The sequence below is a fragment of the Stigmatopora argus genome, chromosome 17 (genome assembly GCF_051989625.1).
Source record: "Stigmatopora argus isolate UIUO_Sarg chromosome 17, RoL_Sarg_1.0, whole genome shotgun sequence".
NCBI classification, from domain to species: Eukaryota; Metazoa; Chordata; class Actinopteri; order Syngnathiformes; family Syngnathidae; genus Stigmatopora; species Stigmatopora argus.
Window position 1 is genome coordinate 13,858,811 of NC_135403.1, and position 12,181 is coordinate 13,870,991.

The 12,181-nt window shown below is 40.5% G+C and overlaps 1 protein-coding gene across 5 annotated transcripts in view; it reads left to right on the top strand.

The window, feature by feature from the left end:
* Positions 1-2,233: 2,233 nt before the first annotated feature.
* The window catches only part of myo3a (myosin IIIA), a 32,591-nt gene continuing 22,643 nt past the window's right edge, over positions 2,234-12,181 (top strand). The window contains exons 1-4 of one of the 5 annotated variants that reach the window (XM_077624157.1): positions 2,234-2,333; positions 3,537-3,707; positions 10,087-10,270; positions 10,332-10,466. In XM_077624157.1, coding sequence (XP_077480283.1) covers positions 10,103-10,270; positions 10,332-10,466 — 303 coding nt within the window. In that variant the 5' untranslated portion in view covers positions 2,234-2,333; positions 3,537-3,707; positions 10,087-10,102. Of the gene's footprint in view, positions 2,334-2,582; positions 2,767-3,536; positions 3,708-7,728; positions 7,751-8,951; positions 9,153-9,916; positions 10,014-10,086; positions 10,271-10,331; positions 10,467-12,181 lie in introns of those variants that run through there. The other 4 variants (XM_077624159.1, XM_077624155.1, XM_077624158.1 and 1 more) reach the window with 4 other exon arrangements.

A 12,181-nucleotide genomic window follows, 5' to 3' on the forward strand; every position in this document is an offset into this window, starting at 1 on the left:
AGTCGCTTTTTACGTCGGAAACTGCTTCGGATCGACGAGGTGACGACCATTCGTCCGGAACTGTTCAGATCACGGGTGTCAAAGTGATGGCAGTGGGGTCAAATCGGGCCCGTCACATCGTTTTGTGTGGGCCGCCAAAGTAAATCATCTGTGTCCACTTCATATTTCATGCTAAGATATCAGTGGCGGTCCGTGCATTTTGGGGTAGCGCCTTCTGCTATCGGAATCAATCCAACCCTCAAAAACTATTTTATGGCTATAAAACCTCTACAGCAGCTACAGCTGCGACATGTAAAAAATCATCAATAATAACCTCATACAATTGAAATATTATCTAGGAATATAGCCATATTTTAGTCACCAAAAATCATTTTTAACTGTACACAATATCCATCCTCCTTTCTTTCCTCCTCCTTTTCTATCGGCATCGAAGCTAATGCTGAAAGTCGAGCCTGTCCTGTCGTGTTTCTGACATAGTCCGTCTTGAAAATGGCTTTAAATCAACACAACAATATATTTGCTTGTGCAGCTTGCTCCAAATACAGTTTGGTAGCTGTCTCGTAGTTAGCGCACTGAAAGTGGCGCACACACCCTTTTCCCGGCTGTAACAGGCTTGCTAGCTTCGGAGTTGACCACCCTTTCTTAATGATGTCCATTTTTTTCTGGAAAAGTCCGTCTAGAAAATAGCTTTGTGAGCAAATCTGTGACGAAATCCATTTGTTTTCCTCTGTCGGCCATTGTGAGTGCAGTTTGCGATCTCTGGCTGCCTCACTCTGGCTTTGGCCCGCCTACTCTCTATAGCTAGCCAATCATATAATGCAGCAGGGCCTGCAGAACTGATTGTGAAGGCTTTGAGGCAGATTTCTGATCCTGGCAACAAAGAATGGCTGAAATGTGATTGGTTAAATGCTTCAATATGAAAACACACATCTGGAAGCAGTGCAACCAGGGGGAAAGGAAGCTAACAGACAATTTGGAATTATTTAATAAGTATTGATGGACAAAATATAATATATGATTCAGATATTTCTTAGGCCAGCAGAGAAGGTCTTGAAGGCCCTGATGGCCCGCCACTGTAAGATATAGATATATAAGGAATATTTACTGTTTTTTTGTCTTTGTGCATTGAGAATATATACAATTTTTTTGATGGTCGGATGAAAAATTTGGACACCCCGGTGACATCAGAAATAAATCCATGCGCTCAAATAATCCTCATTAAACAGATTTATCTGGGTAATTATAACACAGGAGAGGAGTGGCGGCGATGCTAATCTGGGGGCGCAGTCGCTCTCCTCCGTCAACAAGTCCCGAGGAGGTGCTGTCTGGTTGCCGCTGATAACGACGTATCACGAGAGAGGGGGCTGATGGGTAATCACCTCACACACACGGGTGTAAAATCCAAATGTGGGAAAAAAGGGGGGTTGCGACGTATTTCGGGTGGGGCGCTAGCACACGTCGAGGTGCTCGCGATGGACGTAAAATTGCGGGGAAAGCGACGCTAGCCTCTTTGTTACACGCTCATGCGGCATTTTGGCCACAAAGGACGCGCACGTGGCACAAAACGGATGACGCGCTCGGCGCCCCTGGAATGACGGCCTCGCCCTCCGATGTCGTGGGTTCCACGTGTGCTTACGTGGGAATCCGTGTGGGGGAGGAATTGGCGTAATAGAAAATTGCTAAAAATACCCACTGGAGGGGAAACGAGAGAGGTGCCTCAGTAGCGGTAGATTTAGAAAAGAGACTGGTGCCATTTCAAATTAAAGGTTATAGGCATCCAATTTACTTCAATGGTGAAAAGAGCCGCATGTAGCTCTGGAGCCACGTCTTTTAGGTTTCTATTATTGTCAATGGGAGGGGACCTTACTATAAACGTGTACTATAATATACTTGTTAGAAATATCGTTTGGTTATAAAATGACTTTAATACTAGTAAATATGTTGACAAACCACAATGGGGTTTTCGTTTTTTGGGGGGGTTGCTTGTATACATATCATAATAATAATAATACTACGTATAAACATGTAATTGTGTTTTTGCATCTTTTTGTAATTTAAATACTAGTCAGTGTGGTGTACCGTGAACTATTAAAGCTCAGAGTATTATAAAACGTTTGTTGTTGAATTATGAAGTCAAATTAGTGACCCTTTGTTTACACTCCATTTCCTGTTTAACTTTGTAGTCACGTTCGTCTCTTCCGGTCTTTTGAAACTTTCCCCCTCTTTTTTTGACGAAAACACCTGTCACTGATAGGCGGTCGATTCTTTCATCTTCGAAATGGCGCCTTTGGTAGACGGAACGAACCGGCAAGACACAAAACAAATATATATTTGTAAGTTTCTATGTATTTTTATTCATTCCAAGTTTTTCAAACCGTGTACGACAACCCTCAATTAACAAAAAATGTCGCTTATAAGTCGCTATTTCGAATTTTTCCTGTGGGAATCGTGTCCATTAGCTTCCCCACATCAAAGGGATTTCCGACTAGCATAAAACTATTCTAATACTTTCTGCTGCTAATGATACGTTTTAATAAAATGCGGTTGGTCATACGTTTTAATAAAATGCGGTTGGTCTATCCTTTCCAACATGTAAGATAATAAAATGAAAAGTGTGTTTTGCTTTGTTTTGGAGCCTTTTAGAGAGTTCGAGGTGCCGTTTTTGTGTTTCATGCTAATGGCTAATGTAACTATGACTAGTGTGTTATTAGCATTTTTCCTGTGTTATTTTCTGTCTTCTGTCCTCAATAAATATATATATACAAGGTAAGTTTTTGGGGAATAGTGAGAGTGAATTAGGAATGCTCAATTAACAAAATTTGTCGCTTATATACGTCGTTATTTCTAATTTTTCTTGTGGGAATCCTGTCCTTTAAGCTTCCCCACATCAAAGGGGTTTCCGATTAGCATAACACTACAATACTTTCTGCTACTAATGTTACGTTTTAATGAAATGCGGTTGGTCTATCCTTACCTATATGTAAGATAATAAAATGAATAGTGTGTTTTGCTTTGTTTTGGAGCCTTTTATGGAGTTCGAGGTGCTGTTTTTCTGTTTCGAGCTAACGGCTAATGTAACTATGACTAGTGTGTTATTAGCATTTTTTCCCTGTGTTATTATCTGTCTTCTGTCCACAACAAACATATATACAAGGTAAGTTTTGGGGGAATAGTGGGAGTGAATTAGTAATGCTCTATTTATTTCTCTGCCATAGGCGCATTGACTCATTTTTCTGCCCAGCAAAGTGGTGGGGAGCCCAGTTATGTATTTGTAGTATTATTAGCCCGGAAGCTTAATTAAAGGCCTTTTCATAAGGTTACAAAAAAAAAATCTTGTCGAAATGTCATTGGAATGTTAATTTTTCAGTCTCTTATAACAATACTGGACAATGAAAACAAAAAATAGGTGGAATTATGGTATTATGAAGAAAGGATAACAATGGTATTATGAAGGAAGAATAACAACACAGTTCAATCACCATGTTGTGGCCAATATTCGACTAATGATCTTTTTATCTGTGGTTTTATCATTCAAGAGGCCGATAATGGGGTCCATCCCACAGCTCTGGAGGGGGGTCACGGCCCGCTGCCTACACACAATAGCCGGCCAGACGTGGACTCCATTCAAGCAAGCCGCCACGTAATAAGCTCCCTCATCATCGTCACCAGCCTGGCAAAAAATCAGCGACCCCCTACTCTCCATGCAGGTTGGTCTGGTACAAACACGTGACGGTTTTTTTCTCTCTCTCTGTCTCTATTGTTGAGATTGCGGGTGTCCTGTAAATGTGATGCCTGTATTGATTTGACAATCACACAAAGAGCAAGAGGGGATCCATACTGTTTATCAGTCAGTCAATCAAACCTCGTCGGGATTGGTTGCGCTCTTTGTCCTTTTTTGTCGACTTTGACGCTCAAGGAGATGTTTTTTTTTCTTTTGGCAGAAGCGTGTGCTGCCATAGCAAGTTTGAGGCCTGGGGAAATGGCTTATTACTCGTTTTTTTCTGCTTTTCGGAAAAAAGGTCGACAACGGGGTTTCAAACATATGGGGCCGGTGCTTAAAAGCAGTCCGTAAAATGCTAGATAAAAAAAAATACTGCAAAAAAATACATCTGAACATCAGAAATAAATAATCTAAAATCCTTCAATTGTACTCCTTGACTAAAAAATCTATATAAAATAGAAATGTACAAAAAAATACTCTTTAAATGGATGGAATGTCTACTAAAATCCTTCAATTGGACTCCTTGACTAAAAAATCTATAGAAAATAGAAATGCACAAAAAAATACACTTTAAATGGATGTAACGTCTACTACACATTTGTCAAAGTGGCGGCCTGGGGGCCAAATCTGGCCCGCCGCATCATTTTGTGTGGCCCGGGAATGTAAATCATGAGTGCCGACTTTCTGTTTTAGGATCAAATTAAAATGAAGAGTATAGAGGTTTATTACATTTCCTGATTTTCCCCCTTTTAAATCAATAATTGTCATTTTTAATCCATTTTTCTGTGTTTTTAGTTCAAAAATCATTTTGTCAAATCTAAAAAGATGTAAAAAAAAAAAAAAAAAAAGCTAAAACAAACATTGGATTAGATCTATAAAAAACTGAATATTCAGGGCTTTTAATCCAGTTCTTTTAATACATTTATGAAAAAACGGACGTCTATCTCAGTCAACGGCAATGAAACGCGATCGTTCTCGCTCCGTCGCATCCTCCATGAAGGCGGGGCGGGAGCTCATTTCCTGCTCCATCCCCTCGCCGATGACTCCCACGACGCCCCTAACAGCCGTGCGATTGGTGCCGAGCGGAGCCCTCGGCGACCAGTCTCCCTTCAGGACATCAAAATTCCACACCAAGCCATTCGCAAAACCCATCTGTATTCACGCCGTAAATCATAGAGGTGGGATGTCCGTTTTGTGAAAGGCGACGCGTTCCTGCCTCATTATGATAATTGCCTCCGCCTGCTCATTTGAGCGTCCGTCATTCAACGAGCGGGACGGAAATATTTCGACATCTGCTCCTCTGTCACTTGGAAAAAACGTCTGGCGAGTGCAACGCCACCTTTGGACTAGTCTTTTCCTCATAATGAATTTTAGTTCTCATACATTATTGCTACTAAGCGATGTTATAAAAGGAAAAAAGGACCGACATTTTATACTGTTCAATGTTTAATAGATTTTTTCCTCACTTTTTGTATTAATTAGTTCAACTGTGTTGTTGACCAATAAACATCTGTGAAAGGAACTGGAGCCTCATATGGAATAATTGTGGGAAATTTTAATACGTTGAGGGGTTGAGTGCGCAGTAGCTCTGTACACTTATGTTTTTCGTGTTTTGCAGGCCTTCTATCTTTTTTTTAATTACATTTTAATATTTCTTAATACATCCCTTTTTACTTTACTTTGTACTTTGTACTTTTTACTTTAATGTTTTTACAACTTTCCTTGTTCTGTTAGCCTGGCTTCTTTCGGCTACTTCTTTTTTTGGAACCATTCAGCCATGCCTATGCTGTCACACACATGGGACTAGCTCAGACATGTGCAAACTACGGCCCGCGGGCCATATACGGCCCGTTAGGCCTTTTAATCCGGCCCGCCGTCGCTGTCCAAATTATTATTATTATTATTTTTTAAATTTAAAAAAATATATATATATTTTTATTTTTTTATGCGGTCAAAATACAGGAAATTATTGGATGACCTGCATGGGCAATTCTGCCGTCGGTTTTGTGATTTTGGAAAAATTGACAGCTGGTGTCATGTCCTTTCTCACAAGACCCAGAAATGGTTCCACAGGAGTTGCAGTTGGAACTGATTGATCTCCAATGTGACAAGTTAAACTCCCTGAAAGTCTCTGAGTTTTAGGCTTCATTAAGTGCAGCCAAATGTCCAAACATCCAGAAGATGGCACAGAGGATTCTGGTGTTATTTGGCTCTATATATGTGTGAACAGACCTTTAGTCTGATGAAAACCAAGAAAGCACCCCATAAATCCCAGATGAGTGATGAGTATGTTCATACTTTAGTCCTTTTTTCTGTTTATGTTTCATATGTATTGTTAACGGATGCAGTTTTTTATATATATCGTATCTTGTGCTGACCCGGCCCGCCTGTCAAATTTTTAAGTCAATGTGGCTCCCGGGCCGAAAAGTTTGCCCAACCCTGGACTAGCTGTTACAATACGCAGCGGAAGGAGCAACACCTCGGTGCCGCCGGAGTTTTGGAGCTGGACAAAAGTGCCGGGAGGAGAGGCAACGCTTCTGACCAACCATTCCATCGTGGGATAAGATGGAAGAGCTGTCGGCGCTTACCAGCAACGGAGTCGAGGGGCTCTACTCTGGTACTGTTGTCTTCATCTCCAGACAACTGAGGAACTGTGCGGATAAGCTTGGAAGAGTGACTCTGCATATTCTCTACCTCGGTCACAGTCTGCAGAAGTTCCCCATCTCATGGAAGACTTCCTGTGTGTGGTTCCAGTTTTTGTCCAACTTTACGTCTTTTTGAGTCTATCCGTTTTTGCTACCGAAACTCATAGTTCGTTTTGTGTTTTGCTGCTTTTCTGACTTAATGATTTGGTGATTCTTAATGATCCCATTGACTTTGATTTGCTTTGTACTTTGTGCTTTTTGCTTTGTTGTTCTGCGGCCTTTGACTGTACTGTCTAACTTATAACTATGCCTTTTCTTGCTACTGTCACAATGAAATTTCCCGAATACGGGATGAATAAAGTTATCCAATCCAATCCAAATCAAAGCCAGGAAAATGACTGACCTCATATTTGCAACAATGAACCAAAAAAATAATGCTTATTTTCTCTAAAACCGTGTGAGGAAGATTTAGCTAGCAATTTAAATTTCATGGTGGCGGGTATGAAAAATTGGATGAGATGCCTTACTTAAGCCACAAATAGGCTTAATTTCTCCAACAGGTAACCTACATACAGCTCCGTTTCTCATCCTCGATGACTCATGATGTATTTTTAGAATTGTTTTAATGCTAGAGAATGGGAGTACGGCTAGCAAGATCATCAAATTTATCGGCAACTTTTGATATTATAGACGTGGTTGACCTAAAAATGGACTGTGCCCTATTTTTTTTAAATCTCTTAACTCATTGGCTGCCATTTATTTCCAAGATGCACCCTGCCACCAATTATTTTATCACTAATATTCGTCCAATCCATTTGAAGTGGAAAGATTGGCAGTAAAAAAAAAAAATTTTAAGTCATAATTAGCTCATTTCTTAAGCCATTCTTAAACAATGATTTCATCAATGTCAAAAGCAGTCGATTAGCATTAGCTAACAAGGAATATGCACTAATATCTATCAAGAGTTGTACGAAATCCTTTTCATTTTTGTCCTAATGACAATTTTCCGATGCCCTGTTATTGCGCAAAATCAAATAACTTATACTTTTGTATTTAAATGTGTCTGGATACAGCAGTTCAGTAACGATTCTGTCTCTATTTCCGATTCTTTTGACCACTTTGCTCACTTACGCGCTTGCCTGTCGACCACAAAAAAATAAGGGAAGCAGAACATCCGGTATGAAGAAATAAAATGCATCCACAAATAGTAAGTGTATATTTGTTTTTAGTTTGTGTTCTCATGGAAAGCTTTTTTTTGGTGTGTCTTTTGTTTTCATTTGACTGATGCAAATGAGTGTGTGCCTTTGTCGTCTTAAGTGCAATGTGTGCAAATCAGTGCTCCGGTTTCTTATCTCGCCACAGCTTCCAACAGCAGCCCTGAAAGGTCAGTGCATATGTTCGTCGGACATATCTTTTTCAATTCCTGCCAAAAAACTGATTTTCATAAGTTGATTAGTCATTGATTTTCGCTGCCAGTAGTTTAATGATGGGCTCTTATATAAATCACATGTTATTTACTGTTTTTTTTTGTACTCTGGGCTTGATATTTTTGAGACAAATCAGATGTTGGACTTGAAATATTTAGCTAAAATGTACAGTAAGTGTAACGTTGTTTCTGAAAGGAAAAACATGTTTGCAAATATTACATTGATAATTATTTGCAATTTACTGCTATCTTTACTTCCCCTATTTTAAACAAAAAAATCAAGAGACAGCATTTTATGTAAGTGAATGGTAAGTGAATGTTAAAAATATAAAATAATGACTCCCCCCAAAAATATCTTTTAGGTCAGATGACTAATTCATCTATCATTTTTGCTACCGCAAACAAAATGGCGCCGTTCAAGTGGCAGCCGGTGGCGGTAGCTCCGTCCACTCTTGCTCGTTTTGTGTTTTTGCTGCTTTTCTGTCATAATGATTTGATTTGGTGATTCTTAATGATCCCATTTACTTTGATTTGCTTTGTACTTTGTGCTTTTGCTTTGTTGTTCTGCGGCCTTTGCGACTGTACTGTCTAATTTATAACTAAGCCTTTTCTTTGCTACTGTCACAATAAAATTTCCCCAATACGGGATGAATAAAGTTATCCAATCCAATCCAATTCAAAAATTTCATTCCATTAATCAGAATCCCATTGCCAATACGAATTATTTCAAGAAGTCCATCAGTATAAATGTGTCATAAAAAATGCTTATCTTAAATAGACAGTCACAGCACACCCTGTGGCCACGTGGATGATACACGGCACTCTTTACTTGTGCATTTTTTTACGCAAGCGGTGCGCGCCAGGCATAACAAACGGCCACCGCAAAGTGAAACTGACGGGCGGACCAGGCGAGATCGAATCTCAAATCTCCCATCATGGCGGAGGTGTCCAAGTGCGAGTCCTTGGGTTTCGCTCTCGTGTTTCACGCCGGCCGTCGACCTAACAATCATGCATAATTGAAAACATCCAGCGCTGACACTTTTTAGCGACTGGACGATGACTTTCATTCAAAGTTGCACGGCACCAAAAGAGAATCTCCTTTGTGTACCAGAAAGCGTGAATGTGTGCCGAGGTGAGCCTGCCTAACCAGCTTTCCTTGGGGAATGAATGGTCGTCTATATGGGGAAAGGCTCATGCTGAAACAGTGGCTAATTCCCGCTAATCCCGCGTGGCTGCGACCGGCGGGGCGAGCCGCTTTCCAATGGTGGCCCGCCGCTCAGATTAACGCGTTTTACTCGGGCCGAGCCGTCACCAGCGATGGACTCGCTCGCTCTCCAAATGTTCTCCTTTCCACAATCATGTAAGTTATAATTGATTTTATCTTGGAGCTTGTTGAGATAGTTTACCGTACCGCCATTGATAATGAGACATTTCCAATCGATTTGAAGTGCCAGCAATCAAACTGTCAACAGGATTTTATTAGGGGATAGAGCCATGTGATATGGACAACATTTTTCTGACTGTCAATGAGGGAAGTTGTAAAATGGAAAGAAATTAGAATATATCATGTACTCTTAAAAATATATATCTTCAATACATGACTGATCTTTTGTGCAGCTATTGGTGAAATATATTTTACGTAGACTGAAGAAAAAATATTAAAACTCCAATAAAATCCTTAAACTATCCTAAATTTGGAAAATAATATTGTATAAACATTGGAAAGCAGCGGTCTTAAATTTTTATAATCATTCTTTAGTTTGTGGTATTTTTTTTTCATGATTTGGGCTGTGCTCGCCATGTTTATAGCATGTTTGCAGCCTTCTGTTTTCCCTTTAGCACCTCCTGGTTTTCCCTTTCCGGCCTTTTGCTTTTGTTTTTCACAGTTGCGCTTTCCCTTTTGCACCATCTTATTTTCCCTTTTCCAGCCCCTCGCCTCGGTTCTCCTTTTCCTCCATTTTTTTTTATTTATTCCCAAATTCCCTCATCACAGCACCTTTGTCATTGTCGTGCATAGAGATGCAATAAAAGCGCAGAAAGGTGTCGCCCCAAACCTGCTAATTCAACCCCCAACTGTGTAACCGCCCGGGGATTATACTGTATTTACCGCTGGTGTGCCTGCAGGTTAATTCCCTAAAAGCACCCGCACGAGAGCGAGCCTTTTCCCGAGGCAAATTTGAAACGTGGCACAGTTTACTTAAGTTTCCCACACGCAAAACAGGTAAACGGGGAGTGGGTTTTGCCGACAACGTCATCTAAACATGTTTTTTTCTCGACGCCTTCTTCCCACGCAGGAGATCTCTCCTCAAAATGTTTCCACAGTCGGCCAAATCCATCGTCTTTGACCACTTCCCGGACCCCACCGACACTTGGGAGATCGTGGAGACCATCGGGAAGGGAACGTACGGCAAAGTGTACAAAGTGCTGAACAAATTGGACGGAAGCAAAGCAGCGGTGAAGATATTGGATCCCATTCACGTGAGTCTTAAAACGCCGACTTGCCCCAGGACCCCAGAACTCATGGTGTTTTTTTTTGCAGGACATCGACGAGGAGATCGAAGCCGAGTACAACATCCTCATGGCTCTTTCCGACCACGCCAACGTCGTCAAGTTCTACGGGATGTTCTACAAGAAGGACGTCAAGTGTGGAGATCAGCTGTGGCTCGTGTTGGAGGTGAACTTTTTTTCGTTCTTGGAAAACCGAGTAAAAAAATACACTGTCAAATATGACATCTCGTTGGGAATAGTGTGAATTTTTCATTTTAAATTCACCATGGTTACTACAAAGGCGGAGTGTTTACTTCATCAAGGTCACGGTCTAGCAGTGCTGCCACATGCTAATTAGCACTTTAAAATATACTTTTTTGGGGTGTCTTTATTGGTCTAGGGCAGGCAGGGGTGTCAGACTGGGGTTGGTTCGCGGGCCGCATTAACGTCAACTTGATTGCACGTGGGCCGGACCATTTTAGATATAATATTTAGATTTTTTTAAATAAATGGATTAAAAGAACGGCCCGAATATTCAGTTTTTTATAGATCTAAAACAATGTTTATTTTAGCTTTTTTATATATTTTTAGATTTTACAAAATGATTTTTGAACTAAAAACACAGAAAATTGATTAAAAAAATTACAATTATTGTTTTAAAAGGGGCAAAATCAGGAAATGTATTATATATCTATACTCTTCATTTGAATTTGATCCTAAAACAGAAAGTCGGCACTCACCATTTACTTCCCCGGGCCACACAAAATGATGCGGCGGGCCAGATTTGGCCCCCGGGCCACCACTTTGACACATGTGGTCTAGGGAATCAGCTAAAAAAAATAAAATCGTCAATCGTTCAATTACATTTGTGCAGAAAAGAAATCCTCTCCAATCAAATAAACCTTGTTTTCCTCATAATTTTTCTCATGGTTCGCTATACTCTAAAAGTCAAATCTAAAATATATTTACGAGTAGAAAAGAAATTAAAAAATATATATATCTAAACAAAAAAATTATAAAAACGACAGTTTAAAAAGGTAAATTATTAGACAAACAAACCTTAATTAATTACAGATGCATCTTAAAAATATGGCCTAGTTACCTACTCTTAAGGCAAATATTGGTAGAATTGCGATAGATTTTTTTTATATTGTTATATTGTCTACTTTGAAAAAGTTGAACTTTCCATGGATTTAGGCTAATTTAAAAGCTCAGCGTTTACACGAGAAGCGTGCAGACGACAGCGTCCCGATTAGCGCCCTCATTGTTCTCCGCGCCGTGTCTGGCTAGCGTTGCGTTTAAATCCGACTCCGTCTTACGTAACGCCCCGCCCGCGGGAGGCGGGCGAGTTTACCTGGCGGCCACCTGCGGGATTTGGTCGCCGGCCAGTGGGCAAAACGCCCGAGTCCCGCGTCGCCGTGCCATTCCGTCGGATTAAAATAGACTCCCGGCCTTTTGTGAAAACATTCAGATCCACCTGTGCGTTTGGACAAAATGCGGTGTGATGTTTCCACACCACTAAAAGACACGTTTTCATCTCTCATATTTCATCTGGGCCGCCGCGCTGAAATGTCAGAGGCGTAATGGAGGTCAAATGTGTTTGTAGGCTCCCACACGCACACGTGGAGGCGGATGTCGCTTTTATATTGCTCTTTTGCTTTTCTTTATAAGTGCCGGCGTTGATGCTGCGATCAATCAAAGTGAAGACATCGGCTCCGCTTGATTGATGAGGTGGCCAAATATGATTTTTACATCTTCCCTAAGGCTTGAATTTGAATTGCCCTTTTGCCTCGGTGTTGTATTGCGCAAAATATATTGACGTTAACTCAATTTGTCTTTCTTGATTGATCTTATAACAATAATTGAAAAGGAGGACCCGTAGGTCCCGCAAAAGGGATTTTT